At 53.2% G+C, this 19,789-nt stretch overlaps 1 protein-coding gene and 3 non-coding genes across 4 annotated transcripts; all 4 read right to left on the minus strand.

Moving 5' to 3' along the window:
• Window positions 1-389: 389 nt before the first annotated feature.
• On the minus strand, window positions 390-19,724 carry TNPO2 (transportin 2). Its single transcript, XM_077261876.1, has 25 exons — window positions 19,573-19,724; window positions 17,397-17,510; window positions 17,101-17,176; window positions 16,187-16,336; window positions 15,842-15,948; window positions 15,437-15,570; window positions 15,277-15,358; window positions 15,061-15,183; window positions 14,859-14,977; window positions 14,535-14,595; window positions 12,156-12,324; window positions 11,342-11,494; window positions 11,033-11,258; window positions 10,086-10,257; window positions 9,740-9,826; window positions 9,492-9,599; window positions 8,246-8,404; window positions 8,071-8,158; window positions 7,218-7,316; window positions 7,014-7,109; window positions 6,132-6,207; window positions 5,949-6,048; window positions 5,796-5,870; window positions 4,357-4,503; window positions 390-2,580 (listed from the first exon to the last, which is right to left on the minus strand). Exons 1-24 carry the CDS (start codon window positions 19,642-19,644, stop codon window positions 4,396-4,398), a joined length of 2,754 nt encoding a protein of 917 aa, XP_077117991.1. The 5' UTR covers window positions 19,645-19,724; the 3' UTR covers window positions 390-2,580; window positions 4,357-4,395.
• On the minus strand, window positions 9,930-9,998 carry LOC143777280 (small nucleolar RNA SNORD41). Its single transcript, XR_013216073.1, has one exon. It is a non-coding gene; the product is annotated as a small nucleolar RNA SNORD41 (small nucleolar RNA).
• Window positions 12,739-12,807, minus strand: LOC143777282 (small nucleolar RNA SNORD41). Its single transcript, XR_013216074.1, has one exon. It is a non-coding gene; the product is annotated as a small nucleolar RNA SNORD41 (small nucleolar RNA).
• On the minus strand, window positions 16,083-16,151 carry LOC143777277 (small nucleolar RNA SNORD41). The gene has a single exon (XR_013216072.1). It is a non-coding gene; the product is annotated as a small nucleolar RNA SNORD41 (small nucleolar RNA).
• Window positions 19,725-19,789: the final 65 nt, after the last annotated feature.

The raw sequence follows: 19,789 nt of genomic DNA on the forward strand, positions 1-19,789 counted from the left end.
CGTTGCAGCTCTGGTTCCACTCTGTTGGTGGGGGGAAGGACCCACTTAGAGCGTTAGGGGAGTGCAGGGACAGGCTCAGGTTTGAGAATGAGTGGACCATTCCTTTTTTTCCCTATTGATAGGGCCTTCCTCCCTTTTCCATCCTGGTTGTTGTACCGTCCGCTACCGACCCCATGGGGTCGCTATACGTATCGTGCCACTTGTATTATGTGTTGCTTATTAGCGTGTTTATCTTATCTCTTGAAATTGGAATTAACTTGATTTTTTTTTTCTTACTTTTTTCTGCACTGGAGCAGGATCTACCCTCCATCTTGTACGGGATCCGTGCACTGGCACTACCGATACTAACCCTCCGTCCCATCCGTACAAATAACATGACAGTAGACGAGTAGAGTCACAAAAAAAAACTGCATTTTAGTTAAAGAAAAAAAAAAAAAAAAAAGAAAAAAAAAAATATACATAAAATGAGAATATAATTCTCATCTGAGCAAAGGTGCAAGCAGACGGCTTTACACTAAATACACTGCAGTTTTACCATAGGAAACATTACATCACAAATACCAATATACAGTCCCAGAATTCGCCTGGAGCCTAGTGGTGTGCCCTACTATACAAAACAGGAAGGGAGGATGCTAATGACCCCTCGGCCCAGGAGCTCACACTTCACGACACGTACCAGGACGCCATCTAAGCCCTGCTCTACCTATGAGAACTGTCCCCCTCCCTCCCTGGCCCCCTTCTCCCCTGCAGGTTTAACCCTTCCCTAGACCAAGCCTAAAGCCACGTTACATGCTCGCCTCCCTTTTCACAGTGTCAGTCGAGTCTCAGGACCTTTCTTCTTCTCCTCCATCTGCTGGAAATGGCTACAAATCTCTATCATATATATAAAATACATATATATATATACACGTTTTCTGTCGGTTTGTAAACTGGAATGTTGGTCGCAGACCGTCTGACCCTTCCCACATCGGGGTTAGTTCACGCCACGCTCTAAAATGCAGAAGTGGGGGGGAATGGAGACTTTGCCCTTAACAAGTACCCTCTATTGCTCCCTGCGCCGGGTAAGAAGCCGACATGGTGCCCGCTGCTGCCTCACCTGTGTCAGACCTGGAGCCGACTACCATTTGGAATGTGACCTGATGCACCATGCATGATGGGGCAGAGCAAAGCAATCAGCCCAATCACATTTTTATAAGACCTTGACGGAGGATCAGACATGACTTGTCCTCTTGCAAACACTGAGGAGGGGGCAAATTGGTCACATTTTAGATTTTTAGTGGTGGTGGTGGCATCTGCTTCCTCGCCAAAGACCTCGATGGACCGCCTAGTACTGGGGGCGCAAGAGTCGACATTGAATAACTAGTAAACAGATAAATGGCGTCTACCCTTATCCAACTAGGGGTTAAACCGCGCCATACACTTCGGTAAAAAGCTCGGAGTGCCATTATCGGGGGGCACAATTGCCACAGTGCACCCCTACATTTATGGATAGTGACCTTTTCTCACAATTATGATAAATGCAAAGCGCTGCCTCCTACAGGCCCCAGTGTGAGCAGCAAGGGGATCACAGCGCTGGCCGTCTAGTCCTACATAGAAACCCTTTACTGCTCTCCTTATTGCTAATGCCCATTAATCTGAAGCCCCCTCTGACAGCGACGTCACGTCCAAGGGTCCGGCGCGATCTATGATTAATGATCGAAACCTCCAATGAAAATATTAATTTGCCATTATCCCATTAAGCATCTGACTTTGCACCGGAAGATAGAATTCATTTTTGCCCACTAGGTGGCCCCCTACTCGCTTTTTGCACAAGCACCTGTTCCATTAAAGGGCCGGTCCGAACTTTGCAGCAGTCTTTCACCCGCTTGGAAATGATTTACGATAAAGCATAAAAAAAATAAATAAATGAGGAAACCTCAACCCGTCTGAGACTCTTCCTGCCGTAACCATAAAGGCTGTCGAAAACTGAGAACTTGTAGTGAACCATTAACCTCTTGTGCAAATTAGCAAGGGAGCAAAAGTAGTAAGACGCAAAGAAAAAAGAAAAAAACTAGATTGACAAGCTCGTGGCTTTACGATCTCTTCCTCCGCCTGATCCTGGGCCTTGTGATGATGGCCGACCTTCCCGGCTGTGGTGACAACCCTACTCTGCGGTGACTGGATTCGGCTTTGCCATTTTATTGTTTCATGTTTGACCCCTAACCTGCTCCGAACTGTCTATTGCCGTAGCTCCCCTTCCTCCCTCCCGCTCTATAGTCTAACCCTCCTGCCCGGACGTGGGACCAGCTCCTCCACCCCCCACCCTACAAGGGTTAACATCTCATCCTAAGACAACTCCCCCCATCATGCTCTGTTACTAGAAAAGAAATAATTAAAAAAAGAAGATCTCCGATGGCGGGAGGGCGGCGTAGTGTTCGCATCCTGCTGTTCTCCGCTGAGGTGTCTTGGGAGTCGGGTGGAAGGAGTCTGGAATGGAGGGATGTCGCTGACCCAGGACACGGTTCCCTGAAACCCCGCTAAAGACTGGATGTGTGGGGTGTAGGACACCAATCCCAATGACCTCATGGACCTAACAGGAACCTGGAGGAAGAGAAGGACCGCGAGATAGGCACAGCGTATTCCAGCAATGGCCGCAGCACACGCATACGCACACGCGCACACACCCGCCACACACACACACACACCCACCCGCCACACCCACACACACACACCCACCCGCCACACACACACCCACCCGCCACACACACACCCACCCGCCACACACACACACACACACACACACACACACACCCACCCGCCACACACACACACACACACACACACCCACCCGCCACACACACACACCCACCCGCCACACACACACACACACACACACCCACCCGCCACACACACACACACACACACACCCACCCGCCACACACACACACACACACCCACCCGCCACACACACACACACACCCACCCGCCACACACACACACACACCCACACCCACACCCACCCGCCACACACACACACACACACACCCACCCGCCACACACACACCCACCCACCCGCCACACACACACACACACACACCCACCCACCCGCCACACACACCCACACACCCGCCACACACACACACACACACACACACACACACACACACACCCGCCACACACACACACACACACACACACCCACCCGCCACACACACACACACCCACCCGCCACACACACACACACCCACCCGCCACACACACACACACACACACCCACCCGCCACACACACACACACACCCACCCGCCACACACACACACACACACACCCACCCACCCACCCACCCGCCACACACACACACACACCCACCCGCCACACACACACACACACACACACACACACACACCCACCCGCCACACACACACCCACCCGCCACACACACACACCCACCCGCCACACACACACCCACCCGCCACACACACACACACACACCCGCCACACACACACACACCCCTCCGCCCACCCGTGACACACCCACCCGCCACACACACACACACACACCCACCCGCCACACACACACACACACACCCGCCACACACACCCACCACACACACACACCCACCCGCCACACACACACACCCACCCGCCACACACACACACACACACACACACACACACACACCCACCCACCCGCCACACACACACACACACACCCACCCACCCGCCACACACACACACACACACCCACCCGACACACACACACCCACCCGACACACACACACACACCCACCCGCCACACACACCCACCCGCCACACACACACCCACCCACCCGCCACACCCACCCACCCGCCACACACACACCCACCCACCCGCCACACACACACACACACACACACACACCCACACACACACCCACCCGCCACACACACACACACCACACACACACACACACACACCCACCCGCCACACACACACCCACCCACCCGCCACACACACACCCACCCACCCGCCACACACACACACACACACCCACCCGCCACACACACACACACCCACACCCACCCACCCGCCACACACACACACACCCACCCGCCACACACACACACACCCACCCACCCGCCACACACACACACACACACCCACCCGCCACACACACACACACACCCACCCGCCACACACACACACACACCCACCCGCCACACACACACACACACCCACCCGCCACACACACACACACACACACACACCCACCACACACACCCACCCGCCACACACACACACACACACACACACACACACACACACCCCCCTCCGCCCACCCGTGACACACCCACCCGCCACACACACACACACACACACACACCCTCCGCCCGTTACCTCCCACGCTGGGTATGTGTAGATTTGCCCATGATCACATTACACCCCATAGAACGCGGCCAGTCGCTCCTTCAGCAGAGGAGGAAACTGCTCAGAGAACTGCGTCCAATTATCCTCCCCGACCTGTTCCTTAAAACCGTGCAAAATCTGTAAGACAGAAGGTGACAGAATCGATCAGGTGGAATATGAGCATGTCTGCCGGGGTCCGCTCTCGATCCCTCTCCTCCCTTAAAGGGAACCTGCCACGTGAACCACTGAAATCAGCGCGCAGCAACGCTCCGAAATGCTGCAGTGTTCCAAGTCAGGAATGGAGAGGACTGGTGACGAGGCTCGGTCTCCGCTGCCAGGGTCTGCATGGATTAACATCTCTCCCTGTCAATGTAGCTGCGTGGGACAGGTAGAAGTCAGCGGGGAGAGGAAGAGTCAGCGGGGAGAGGAAGAGTCAGCGGGGAGAGGAAGAGTCAGCGGGGAGAGGAAGAGTCAGCGGGGAGAGGAAGAGTCAGCGGGGAGAGGAAGAGTCAGCGGGGAGAGGAAGAGTCAGCGGGGAGAGGAAGAGTCAGCGGGGAGAGGAAGAGTCAGCGGGGAGAGGAAGAGTCAGCGGGGAGAGGAAGAGTCAGCGGGGAGAGGAAGAGTCAGCGGGGAGAGGAAGAGTCAGCGGGGAGAGGAAGAGTCAGCGGGGAGAGGAAGAGTCAGCGGGGAGAGGAAGAGTCAGCGGGGAGAGGAAGAGTCAGCGGGGAGAGGAAGAGTCAGCGGGGAGAGGAAGAGTCAGCGGGGATGGGGTGGGTCTCTTCTGGAACTAGTCCTCTCAATCACCTTGACCCCTGCTCCTAATTTCAGAGTGAACACCCTGATTAGCGATCGCAGCGGTCAGGCACGGTGTGTATACCCTGACAGGTTCCCTTTAGGTTTCTCTCGGACTTTAGTCTCTGCTCTCACCTAGGAACATTCCACAAGTATTGATGCCCTAGAAAGCCAAATTAAAAGCGGTGTTCTGGTAACCAAAAGTTATCGCCTATCCACAGGACAGGTACTAACTTCCAGATCTGCGAGGGTCTTTCCTTCGAGACCCACCGATCCGCAGTTCGGAGCACTTTTGTCTGACTTGAGCAGCAGTGCATGTTAGATCGTTGCTGTCGACAGTTTCAAAACTCCGACCCCCATTGCTCATAAGACTATGGATTATCTTAACGACAGGTCATCACTTTTAGGACGGTAAACGCTCTTTATATCTACCAAACCCAAGCAAGTTGTCAGCAATCAGTCAGGCTTGTGTAACCCCATAGCCGGGGGCTTTCCTTGCACAAGTGCTAATCATGAGGTAAAAGTGCGCTGCGTATGGAGCCCAACATGAGACCCTGACCCTCCTCAGTGCAGACCACCGGTCTTCGGAGGGCGTATGGTGGGACCCGTGCACACGCTCCAGTCACCCCCAGACTGACCTTATAGAACATGTCTCTCAGATCATCCTTGGGGCTCACCCAGGAGGCCACAGCGTCGCAGAAAAAGATGAAATCCTGCAAGATAAGGAGAAGAATGTGAAGACAGTGCAGGAGAGAGCCACCCTATAAGAGACCCCAGCGTGTCCCCCGTACCTGCACTACCCCTCCAGGGTTCACGCCGATCATTATGCAGATCCCTCTGAAGGCCGAGTCCTTCTCCTCATTATCGCGGATATTACGGAGGGACGTGCACCTGTTACATGGGAACATGGTGAGGAAAATCCCAAATAACCTTCAGCTACAGATCAGGACGGGGAACGAGAGCCCACAACTCACCAGGGCCGGATGAACTGCTGCAGCATGGGGGCGACCTCCTGGGGACAGACACAGCCGAGGCGGCCAATGGTGATCGCTGGGAGAGAAGGGGGATAACATGAGGCGCTGGAGGAGCACAAAGGGTCCGGAAAGTCCCAGGATTCATGGACCAGCTCTGCCCTCAGCCAGCCCTTGTATACTGTGAGCCCTCGCGGGCAGGTTCCCCTGTCCTCCTGTGTCACTCGGTGACTCGCTTTTATTATGTACAACCTTTCACGAGCGGCGGCAGCGCCAAAGCTGATTGAGCACGGCTGCAGCGCGAGTCAGGCGTATTTCAGTAAAACATTTAGGAATTAAATGGCACTTTTTTTTTCTTTTTTTCCCTTTATGGAAGAACATATTACCCTATTCCATCACCTCCTGGAAAGCTTCATGAAGCAAAAGGAGACCCAAATATAAAACTTTCATATATGTAACTATAAAAACGTTCATGTGTAATTTGGTGCTACCAGCCGTGGCCCATAAACAAAGCACAATGATGGAAGTTGTCGGCTCTCCACTGCTGCACGTTCCGACAACTGGATGAGACTTCCTGTTTTTGGGCTGGGAGATCCCATTATGTGGGGGAGATCAGAAGTGTTCATCATGGAGACCCCGGGAGGCGTGTGCTGCTGCCATGTTACGCCTATGTTATTATATAGAGGTAATGTAAGATGGATTCCTGTGTATTCTGGAAGAAGAGGAGGCTGTGACTGAGGCAAGGGGTGTCACGAGCTCCTGTGGATGTATAACTACGCACATTAACCCTTTACATGCTATGAGAGCCCACTCAGTTGAGGGTCCGTCGGCTGGCACTCACTTAGACGACTGAGCTGGAGCAGAAAATATCAGGATGCCACTGACCTGTGTTTTCGAGTAGCGTCTTGGGCGTATTCGGCCGGTTGATGATTTCTACCAGGTTATTCAGGACCATGGGAACGTACGGCTGCATCTCGGCCCCTGGCAGAGAGCAGGGAGGTCAGACATTGCCGGCAGGGGCAGCCCGTACACAGAGATGGGCTCGGCCCTGTATACAGACATCAGGAGTAGAACTACATATATACTCACCCATCTGCATGCAGATCTCCCCGATGGCCCACGTGGCATTATTACACACAGATATGAACTCCGGGTTTAAATTGGTACCAAGAATTGGCATAAACTCCGCTGTAAAGAAAATAATAGGGAACTTTACCATTTTATTTTTAATATTGTTTATTAGTCCCCATAGGGGGACTTGAACCTCCAATTCAGTGGAAAGTGTGACTCGATTCATGCTGCCCAAACCACAGGCGGCACAATCAGAGCCTAAACTACACGATTGCAGCCAGGTATGTTTTTCTCTGAAACACTCATTTCTATAGTCCAGCGGGGACTATAGACGCAATTACTGGAGGACCATGGAGACGAGACTAGTCCAGTGCCACCCTGGGCCCCATCTCCCAGTGCCGCTCCAGATGGGGGACAGGTTTCTCTATGTACACACATGGAAAAGACCTGTCAATCCGCTAGAGAAACAGGCCAGGGTTGGCGTCGGACTAGTCTCGTCTCATCCTATGGTCCTTGGCCAGATCTTTAAACTACGTTTAACCCCGAAGTGCAAAGGTGAAGTTAGGATCTGATTCATGTTGACCATGGTTTGAGCAGCATGTATCACCTGACAGGATCCCTTTAAAATTATGGTATCAGCGATTGACCGTAGCATTTATGGGGTTGAAAAGCAGCGATCAGATCTGGCTCCAATCGCTGCTGGCAGAAGCAGGGACTGGATGTATAAGGCAGCCAAAATCTGCCTTGTGCGGTGTGGGTTCAGCCCGTGCCCCCTCCGCAAGACATCAAGATATATATGTATGTGTACCAGGTAATCGTGGAGCGGCCTTAACCCCTTCCTGCTCATATAAAATACAATAAAATTACTTACAGATACAAGGTTTCACATGCAAGAAACAAGCCTTCGTCAGGTCGCCCAGGAGAGCGAAGGAGCTTTGCCGAACCTCCGGCATGATGTCCTACAAGTAAAAGGAGAGAAGCCTCAGAACACGGTCCGTGTCCCCAAGGGGCTCATGATTTACCAAGGGCAAAGCCACAGCCCTCACCTGCATGCACTGGAACAAGAGGGTCATAATGTTGCTTCTGGCTACTAACTGCTCCACGTGGCCCCCGAGCCCCTCCGCCAGCCCGCTGAGAAGATCCAAGGCCACGATCATGAAGTCTTTATCGGGAGCCTCGTACTGGTCCGGATGCTGACTGTACATCTGCCGGGCAGAAAACGGATCAGCACAATACATAGCAGCAGGAAACGTCTGGATGATGGGGGCGGACATCATGCAGTATGTGTCCCGCTCTTAACAATCAGTGTCCTGGGATCAGGAGAGTCTTCCAATCACGGCAGTTGTGGAGACGGAGTACAGAGGTGACACCGTGAAACGTGGGGGTACAGAGGGGATGCCGTGAAACGTGGGGGTACAGAGGCGACGCCGTGAAACGTGAGAGTACAGAGGCGACGCCGTGAAACATGAGGATACAGAGGTGACGCCGTGAAACGTGGGGGTACAGAGGTGACGCTGTGAAACATGGGGGTACAGAGGCGACGCCGTGAAACATGAGGATACAGAGGTGACGCCGTGAAACGTGGGGGTACAGAGGTGACGCCGTGAAACGTGGGGGTACAGAGGTGACACCGTGAAACGTGGGGGTACAGAGGTGACGCCGTGAAACGTGGGGATACAGAGGCGATGCCGAGAAACGTGGGGGTACAGAGGCGACGCCGTGAAACGTGAGAGTACAGAGGTGACGCCGTGAAACGTGGGGGTACAGAGGTGACGCCGTGAAACATGGAGGTACAGAGGTAACGCAGTGAAAGATGGGGGTACAGAGGTGACGCCGTGAAAAACGAGGATATAGAGGTGACGCCGTGAAACGTGGGGGTACAGAGGTGACGCCGTTAAAGATGGGGGTACAGAGGTGACGCCGTGAAACGTGGGGGTACAGAGGTGACGCCGTGAAACATGGGGGTACAGAAGTGACGCCGTGAAACATGGGGGTACAGAAGTGACGCCGTGAAACATGGGGGTACAGAGGTGACGCCGTGACAGATGGGGGTACAGAGGTGACGCTGTGAAACGTGGGGGTACAGAGGTGACGCCGTGAAACGTGGGGGTACAGAGGTGACGCCGTGAAAGATGGGGGTACAGAGGTGACGCCGTGAAACGTGGGGGTACAGAGGTAACGCCTCACATCCTGACATCCATGGCAGTGCCGACAATCTCATCAAATTATTACTCTAAGGCGCAGGAAGTGGTTAACGTCATGTAGGCACGATGGGGGGTTACATGCACTCACCATGGCTTGAGCGAGGGTCTTCTGCACCAGCGTGACACAGCGCTGATACACCGGCTCACAGTACGGGAGGAATCCGCTCTGCAGGGCGGTTGCGATGGAGGACAAGCACTAGAGGAAAACACTTGGTTACAGTCGGGCGAGTGGCACCTGCTGACGATTATACCCTGTGCCAGGCACCGAGGGTCAGCCAGTATGAATACAAGATCCCAACACGTGGGACCACCCAATCCATACGGAGCGATCCTCACCTCCAGTAGTGGGAATAGGTCCTTATCCTCATCTTTCAGCTCGTTCCACTTCTGGATCAGAGGGGGCATTAGTTTCTGAATGTACTCCTGAACCCATGGGGGAGGGAAAGAGATATGATATTATATGAGCGTGTATAACGGGGGGATGGTATATTGGACCCTCCATACAGCGCAGCGTGAGGACGGATCTCTGGATCAGGCAGTATGAATACAAGACATCATATAGATTTCATGTTACATGTATCATCATCATCTCCAGAGACGCGGCCCCCCACCCAGCACTACAAATCACAGCCCATCTACTTATATACATCCCCGTTATAAATAATAAACCCCCTGCACTCACCGGCTGGTTTAGATGGTGCCCCACCGAGTCGGCCAGGGTCCCGATGGCGTCGTACAGGATGAGGAGATTCTTGTGCTGGTATTTTCCAAAGGCAAAAACCAAAGTGTCCAGGATAAAGCTCAGGTACGGAACGAGCTCGGTGCAGGCTTCTTCCTCCAGGGTAGCAAACGCACTAGGAGAGAAACGGCTCATCGGTATCTCAGCAGGAAGATTCAGTCCAACGCAAGCTACTGCTCCCCTCTATCAGCCACAATGCCAAATACTAAAAGGGGCGTGGGAGAGAATCTAGGACAGTTTGGGGAGAAAGTTGTCAGATTATTTTATTAGGATAAGCCATCACTAGAGAGGGGAGAAGCGACTGGTAGGAACCTGGTCAGGTGGCCACAGCAGTAGTCCATGGCCGCCGGACGAGATCCCTGCAAACCTCCCAGGATGACTTCTGACGCATAGGCCCGGCACAACTTCATCCTTGTGTGCCGACTAATCCGCTCATCCATGGCCCTCACGTAATGATAGGGCGGGGGTCTAACCTTTGGTACGCTCTCCAAGTTTGACAATAAGGGGGCCACAACTGTGGCTAGTGCCACGTGGCAGAAGACAAGGAGCGGCCCCTTGCGCATCACATGCTCAGATTTAGTGAGGGTCCATGAGATATTCTAACAATATGCTATCGCCTGCCCAGATGGGAATAAACCTGCGACCCATTCCCAGTCTTCTGACTTCACCCCTTTATTACTCCAGTCACATCCAAAGCTGTATTCAGAGTTTAAATGGTAGTATCCAAAATTTCACCCTGTAGCCCTGGTAGTCCAGAGACTAATATGGAGGATGTAGATTATCCTCCAAGACCACACACTACATCTCCCAGCATGCACTGGAGCACACCATGTAACCTCAGCATTATATGGAGGTCTTATAAGACGACCGCTCCCTTCGGCCATCGTTACCTGCACGCTGCTTCCTGCACTCGCTTGTTGCTGTCCAGGATTCGTTTCAGTAGCTCAGTCATAAGGGGCTTCAGATAAAGATCGGGGGGCTGGCTGACCACCCAGTGGGCATATCGGCTCAGGGTCCAGCAGGCGATGGAGCGCACCAAAGCCTTCTTATCAGACAGGCACTGGATGAGGTGAGGAATCAGCTCTGGCAGGTAGGGGACCATGCCCTGCATGCAGCCTGCAGCCAACCAGAACATGGACTACTCAGTATGTCAGGGGTTAAAACAGCACCTTACAACCAAAGTACATGAGGAGAGCTACCTTCAGCAATGGCCCCGAGCACCAGGATACCGGACTCCTTTATCACCCATTCAGGGTGGAACAGCAAGTCCTTCAGAAGCGGGAGAAGGTGAGGAAGAAGTTCTTCACGGAAAACATTAGCCAGGACGTCCAGGGCAGCAGCCGAACACTTCCCTGAAAAAAAAACAACACAATGTTCTGTTACTGAGAGGCCGAAGCATGAGGCCCAGGCCAGGCCAGGCCAGGCCAGGCCAAGCCCGGCCCAGAGCGCGAGGCCCAGGCCAGGCCCAGAGCGCGAGGCCCAGGCCAGGCCCAGAGCGCGAGGCCCAGGCCAGGCCCAGAGCGCGAGGCCCAGGCCAGGCCCAGAGCGCGAGGCCCAGGCCAGGCCCAGAGCGCGAGGCCCAGGCCAGGCCCAGAGCGCGAGGCCCAGGCCAGGCCCAGAGCGCGAGGCCCAGGCCAGGCCCAGAGCGCGAGGCCCAGGCCAGGCCCAGAGCGCGAGGCCCAGGCCAGGCCCAGAGCGCGAGGCCCAGAGCGCGAGGCCCAGGCCAGGCCCAGAGCGCGAGGCCCAGGCCAGGCCCAGAGCGCGAGGCCCAGGCCAGGCCCAGAGCGCGAGGCCCAGGCCAGGCCCAGAGCGCGAGGCCCAGGCCAGGCCCAGAGCGCGAGGCCCAGGCCAGGCCCAGAGCGCGAGGCCAGGCCAGGCCCAGAGCGCGAGGCCAGGCCCTCCGATCAGACAGTATGAATACAGGAGACCCTCAGTGTAACTCAGGGGATGATGTATCTGCATCACTTCTGGAGGGTCCTAATGTAAAGAGCCTTATGCAGGAGCGGTACATACTTAAATTCCAGTCAGACAACGTATCATCGTCATCATCTTCATCGTCGCCATCGTCCTCTCCTTCAACGCGCTCTTCCTCATGTTGTAGGGTCACAGTGCGAGACTTGTGGAACCGCGGCTTAATGTCCTGCTCGCTGTCTGGGACGGTCTCATCCTCCTCCACATCCCCCTGGGGAGACAGAACAGATTATTACCTGGGAAAAGCCACAATACTGAGGACAGTGAAGCGGTGACCGGTGTCAGGCAGCTGCTGCCGAGGCCAAGGAAGTCCTGGGAAGGATTAGAGGCTCAGGAGGAGGACGCAGTACGGTCTCCGTACACACTTATACTGGGCACACTCTTGGTCTCCGATGTATAAGGACATCGCTGAGCGGAGAAGAGCGGTCAGGGTTATAACGGGAATGGCTGACTGCAGGAGACGGGGGAGCACACCAGGGGGATTCAGGTTGGGAAGATGAAGACTTAGGGGCGTCTTATTACATGGAGGAAGGGACAGAGATATAATATGTTACGTATATGAGCTTGTATAACAGGGGGGATGGTATATCGGACCCTCCATACAGCGCAACGTGAGGACAGCTCTCTGGATCAGGCAGTATGAATACAAGACATCATATAGATTTCATGGTATATGTATCATCATCATCTCCAGAGACGCGGCCCCCCACCCAGCACTACAAATCACAGCCCATCTACTTATACACATCCGCTTTATAAATAATAAACCCCCTGCACTCACCGGCTGCCTGCAGGAGACGGGGGATCACACTGGGGGCATTCAGGTTAGGACGATGAAGACTTGGGGGCGTCTTATTACAATATACAAATATATGAGGGGACAGAGCTGTATAATGAGATTACACCAGGGCCTGCGACAGCAATGAGGCATCATCACAGACGCCGATTATTTACTGTGAGAGCAGACACACTCGGGACCCTTCACCGTACAAGCAGTGATACTATGGATTCTTTACAGTAAAAGCAGTGATACTATGGACTCTTTACCATACAACCTATGGATTCTTTACTGTACAAACAGTGACACTATGGATTCTTTACTGTGAGCAGTGATACTATGGATTCTTTACTGTACGAGCAGTGATACTATGGATTCTTTACTGTACGAGCAGTGACACTATGGATTCTTTACTGTACGAGCAGTGACACTATGGATTCTTTACTGTACGAGCAGTGATACTATGGATTCTTTACTGTACGAGCAGTGATACTATGGATTCTTTACTGTACGAGCAGTGACACTATGGATTCTTTACTGTACGAGCAGTGACACTATGGATTCTTTACTGTGAGCAGTGATACTATGGATTCTTTACTGTACGAGCAGTGATACTATGGATTCTTTACTGTACGAGCAGTGACACTATGGATTCTTTACTGTGAGCAGTGATTCTATGGATTCATTACTGTACGAGCAGTGATACTATGGATTCTTTACTGTACGAGCAGTGATACTATGGATTCTTTACTGTACGAGCAGTGACACTATGGATTCTTTACTGTGAGCAGTGATTCTATGGATTCATTACTGTACAAGCAGTGACACTATGAATTCTTTACTGTACGAGCAGTGACACTATGGATTCTTTACTGTGAGCAGTGATACTATGGATTCTTTACTGTACGAGCAGTGATACTATGGATTCTTTACTGTACGAGCAGTGATACTATGGATTCTTTACTGTACGAGCAGTGACACTATGGATTCTTTACTGTGAGCAGTGATTCTATGGATTCATTACTGTACAAGCAGTGATACTATGAATTCTTTACTGTACGAGCAGTGACACTATGGATTCTTTACTGTGAGCAGTGATACTATGGATTCTTTACTGTACAAGCAGTGATACTATGGATTCTTTACTGTACGAGCAGTGATACTATGGATTCTTTACTGTACGAGCAGTGACACTATGGATTCTTTACTGTGAGCAGTGATTCTATGGATTCATTACTGTACAAGCAGTGATACTATGAATTCTTTACTGTACGAGCAGTGACACTATGGATTCTTTACTGTGAGCAGTGATTCTATGGATTCATTACTGTACAAGCAGTGATACTATGGATTCTTTACTGTACAAGCAGTGATATTACAGAACTCTCTTCCACACAATGCTGTAATGGTTGATGCATTAAAAAAGTTCAACAAGGACATGGAAGCTTTTCTTGGAATATTACATTTTGGGGATAGGACGCTGATCCACGACACTAATCTGGTTGCTGTGTGTGGAGTGGAGAAGTAACCCTCCACTGATTATGGGGCAATTAGCAGCTGCCTCATTTGCTCTGGGTTAACCCATTAAGTTATGGGTTGGACATGCCCCTGCTCTTCATAGGTCCAGCACTTGATGCACTCACCTTTAAGAGGATGATGTCTATCTCATTGTACTTCATACCGTTCACCAGGATGGGAATAAGCCTGCAAGACAAACCGCAGATTTCTACCTCCGCTACCAGTCATTCCACCATGAGGGTCTCTGTACAGAAGGAGGGGATGCAGACTTCTAATATGGGGCACATTATCAGCGAGTTTCTCTCCAGACTCAAATAATAAATCAGGGACCCAATTAAATATTCGGAAACCGGATCATGTCAGGGACACTTCCCTCATAGGGTCGCCCTGGATGTGTAAGGATAGACCTGCTCCCCAGATATAAGGGGGCAGCCATGCTGGGTACTCACTGCAGCAGGTGACTGGACAGAGCGTCTTTACAGATGGGCTGATCCGCCAGCGTCAACCAGAACTCGCAGGCTTCCAGCGCCACGTTCTCGTCACTGTCCTGCGTCCGCTGCAGCATGTACTGGAGGAGGAAGAGGAGGACACGACTGAGCAGAGCAGCTCTGACCCACCATGACCGAGGAGGAGGAGGAGGCCATCACAGACCTGGATGATGCTGTGCATGTGAGGAAGTAGCCGGTCTATCCGCACCTCCAGCAACATGACCAGCGCCCGGCACACGTTCTTACGGACCTCGGGGTCTTCATCCACCGCAAGTGCAAAAAGGTGCTGAGGAGAAGAGGGGCTTTGTTAGTCTCACCAGTCCAGTGACACCTGGGAGAGATCCAGGACTCAGCCACTGATCCCCGCAGGGACACAAACCTCGATGAACGTGTCGATATTATCCATGAGAGCCTGGGCCCGGTCCGTGATAAACTGGTTCACACAGGCGATGGCGTGGGACCTGGAGGCAGGAGGAAAGAGCGTCAGCCGTGGGTACTAGAGGCAGCTTTAGGACACTGACCGCAGTCGTATGAAGGACCTGATTTTGGGGCTGCAGTGCTTGAAGAACTGGAGAAATTTAGGGATCATGATGTTCAGCGGTCGGTTCAGGGCGTCGCTGTCCAGGAGCTCGGAGGAATCCTCGCAGATTTTCTGAAGAGCGCCAAACGCCCCCTAATAATACAGGAAGAAATATCAGATCAGTGGAGGTCAGACCCCAAAAGCCCTGTGCAGCACTATCAAAGGGTGTCCGGAGACCCCCGGCATGACTGCTGACAAAGTCTTTGGGATTATACACCGATCCGCATTCTGGGAACTGTCAGGGTTTGCTGGGAGCTGTAGTGTCACAGAGCGCTGCATATCTGATGATCAGCCATGACCCGGGCCAGTCACACGGTATATGTAACAGGATGGTGCAGGGAGGCTCGTAGCCATCGGCGCTCACCTCGCAGGTGTTGTAGTCCTCCGAGTTCAGCAGGTTGCAGAGCTGAGGTAGTAGTTCTGGCCACGTCTGCAGCTCTCCCTTTGAAGCTATGGTGGTGATGAGAATCCCTGCAGAGGAAACACCAACGAAAACATACAACATGGTGAACAAATTGGGGTCAAAAGCAAACAGCGCCCCCAGTGGCTAACGGTAGGCGTTACGCTTGTGCGGAGGACAGGTGTGTAGGGTGATAACACGGTCACTGGATCAGACAGTATGAATACAAGAGCCCTCACTGTACGTCAGGGATACGGATCTGCATCATGTCCAGGGGCCGACAGCGGGGACCTCTGCGGCTGCACTCACCGATGGTGGCTCTGATGAGGGAGGACGAGTCTCCGATGCTGTTCAGACATTCCTGCTTTATGAATTCAGACACGGGCTGGGGAAAGTTCTGGTAATGAGCCTTCACATTGTTCTTCAGGATCAGACCACTCAGGGAGCGCGTGGGCTCATCTGTAATAGAGACCCTGGTTATTATACTGCGCCCACCGCTAGACGGTGACCCCAGAGGCTCGTGTGCGGCGCGCAAGGAAACGAGGCTAATCAGATCCTACACAATACGGCCCAAGCAAGGGCATCTACACAATCCAACCAGCATGGCACGGCGGGTGCATCCACACAATCCAACCAGCACGGCCCGGCGGGTGCATCCACACAATCCAACCAGTACGGCCCGGCGGGCGCATCCACACAATCCAACCAGTAAGGCCCGGCAGGAGCATCCACACGATCTAACCAGTACTGCCCAGCAGGCGCATCCACACAATACAACTAGTATGGCCCGGAAGGTGCATCCTCGCTAATATACCCAGTACAGCCCGGCAGACGCATCCACACGATACAACCAGTGCAGCACGACAGGGGCATCCACGCTAATCTACCCACTACAGTACTCATCTGCACAATCCACCCAGCACAGCGGGCACAATCGCATGATCCATCCAGTATGGCCGGTGGGCACATCCGCATGATCTATCCAGTATGGCCCGATGAGCATCCACAGCTATAGCGACCCAGTACGCTATGCCATGTGCCCACCCATTGCCGCATATATCATACCCCCATAACCACAGACTATACCCAGTGCGACATACCCCCTTCCCATATAGCAGCCCCAGTATGCCACATTTCCACTGATGATACCCCACCTACACAGTGACCTGGGGAATCACACCCTCAGATATGGCAGTTTATACACCCGACAATCCCCCTCTCACCTTCAGACTTGAGCCGTGTCAGCACAAAAATCAGATAATTGTTGAAGTCGGGATATTGATTCAGCTGCTTCAGTTTCTGAGAGACGGTTGAGGAGAAGAGAGCGATCATCTGCTGTGACAGAGTGCTGGTATATAGACCCCCTCATATTACACAGCCACTGCCCCCCACATCTAGTAAGAGCTGCCCTGCAATGCATAAAGGGAGACGCACAGAAAGAGCCGCCATACAGCGACCAGACGCAGCGCGAGCGTGCAGAAGCCGGCGGACACTGGTCACCATGTGATGTGAAGGATACGTCCTGGACCACCCTCTGTGTGGCTGTGTCTGGGGACTGAGAGTCCTTTAAGAGCTGCAGGACTTGCTGTAATCCTTCCTCATCCGGACGCCAGTCCATCTTCACAACCACAGGCTGCAAGAAGACATAAAGGAAAACTCATCATCGCCAATATTCAGAGACATGCAGTACCGCCGCTCTGCCTGCTGGGGGCACTGCTGCACTGTAAATCCAACAGGTACTGTGCATTACACTCTGCTGCTGAAGGCCCCTACAGTCTCCACACTCCAACCTGTAGAGCGAGGAGCCTGGACACGGCAGCGTCTGGAGATCCCTGGTCAGACAGTATAAATACAGACACCATGGCGCTAAGGGTGTGCATCATCCCTGGGGGGTTCACATACACGTGTGGTCACAGCCCCCCTCGTGCCAGTACTTTTATCAGCCCCACCACAGTGAGCGCTTGGCTGACAGCCGTCTTTCCTGAGCACCCCACCCATACACATGTATGACCAGCGTGGCGGGGTGTGCACGTGTTCTCTATAGGGGGAGGGATGCACGCTGCCGACACATCTGACAGAACTGAACAAGTTGAAATCTGCCCTTACCCTTACCCAATCCACTAGCGAAGAGTCACGACCCCCTAAACACATGAAGTGACGGGTCTGCCCTGCTCACAGGGATGTGTCACGTACTTCGCTGCTTACTGTAGTTTTGGTAAAATCATTGTTTATCAGCAGGAGATTATCACTAGAGGACCAGTAAATCTGCTGCCAGGTAGTCCTCCATATTCATGATCTCTGTAAAACCCCGCCCACACCAGACTGGCAGCTTTCTGCCTATGCACAGTGTACACAGAAAGTGCCAATCAGTGGTATGGGCGGCGTAGATCTGCAACAGAGAAAACAGATTTCAATCAAAACTACAGCAAGCAGCCGAGTGAGTGACATAGCTGGAATCAGGGTCTATTCCCCTACTGTTCTCAGATTACATGCTAACAACCTGGTAACTGATTTCCTCTAAATATCAGAGGTTCCTCCTCTCCCTGCAGATCACAGATCTCCCCGGGTGTGTGCACAGGATATGGCCGTAGACAGGAGATCTTTATCTGCAGATCCAGGTCAGCAGCGTCGGCCGTTGATCTCAAGTTTGGGACTACGACGGGCATCAGACAGACGTCGGTGTAAGTACATCCGATTACAGGGGTCCCATCTTCATAGGTGGGTACATCGGAATGTGCTCATAAAGTAATCAGCTTCTACCTCTTATTAATAATCCTCTAGTCTAAAGAATAGAGATATTTAGGTTTAATTTACTGCCAGTTGCCTAGGTTACCGGCTACCTCTGCAATCTATCAGAGGTGGCTAGTCTCCAAGACAATGAAAACAACTCTTTCAAGATCTACTCTGAAGATCACCAGATCCGCTCTCCTCTGATGCTGCAGAGTGGATTCTGCCTGTGACCGCAGCATCGGACAGCGCACAGTACGGACCGGAAGCTCAGCCCCAATTGTCAAGAGTGCAACCAATGATGTGATCCCGACACTGCCCCTTTAAATCAGCCAAAGGTCTGCAGATAATATCTCACGTGTAGGGTCAGATTTAGATCCAGTCTAGAAAGGTTCAGGGTTTTGTTCCACAAGATGACCCCTGATCCACCTGGGAGGACCTCAGACCCCTTACTCATCTGAACTCATCTGCCCCGGTGGATCCTGCTAACCCAGCAGATCCCGCTGCCCCCCCCCCCCCAATCTGCCCCAGCAGATCCCGCTGCCCCCCCCCCCCCCAATCTGCCCCAGCAGATGCCGCTGCCCCTCCAATCTGCCCCGGCAGATCCTGCTGCCCCCAACCTGCCCCGGTAGATCCCGCTGACCTGGCAGATCCCACACTCTGCCCTAGTAGATCCTGTGAAATGATTGGTCCGGGAAGTTTACAGACCCGATCAGAGTGTTAGAATCACAGTCCGTGCTCACACCGGACACCTCCCGGCCCCCGCCCGCCACACACGTCTCGATCAGTGGATCCCGTGGCGCACTCTGGTTTCCTCCTCCGCATAAATCACTCCTCCGGCCCGGCCGGCTCCCACCTGTAGCTCTCGCCTGCACTAACCCTCACCCCGGCCCCGCAGCCGGTCCTCCCCCGTCCTCTACCGCCGCCGCCGGCCCCTTCCCTCTCCTCTTCCCCCCGGTGCCGCTCACCTCGCAGGGATGGAGGAGACTCGCAGGCGGCGCAGACACAGAAAGAGAGAGAGCGCGGGCTGATGACGTCATTTGCACCTTTACAAGCAACCAATAAACTGCCTCCAGATGGGCGGAGTCACTTGTACTATGACCCCTCCCGGCCGCCGTCTTTAGCCGGGGCTATTTCAAATGCCGCCATGCCAACTGCGCTGCAGCACGTGACTGTCTGAGGGCC

The sequence above is a fragment of the Ranitomeya variabilis genome, chromosome 5 (assembly GCF_051348905.1).
Source record: "Ranitomeya variabilis isolate aRanVar5 chromosome 5, aRanVar5.hap1, whole genome shotgun sequence".
NCBI classification, from domain to species: domain Eukaryota; kingdom Metazoa; phylum Chordata; class Amphibia; order Anura; family Dendrobatidae; genus Ranitomeya; species Ranitomeya variabilis.

Excerpts from the sequence above, each read along its gene's own strand:
- TNPO2 (XM_077261876.1), bottom strand. The coding sequence starts at position 19,644 with ATGACGTCATCAGCCCGCGCTCTCTCTCTTTCTGTGTCTGCGCCGCCT. Across the intron at positions 16,337-17,100 it reads GACACGGCTCAAGTCTGAAG|ATGAGCCCACGCGCTCCCTG; the intron begins GTGAGAGGGGGA and ends TCTCTATTACAG. Across the intron at positions 14,596-14,858 it reads CTGTCCAGTCACCTGCTGCA|GCTTATTCCCATCCTGGTGA; the intron begins GTGAGTACCCAG and ends TTTGTCTTGCAG.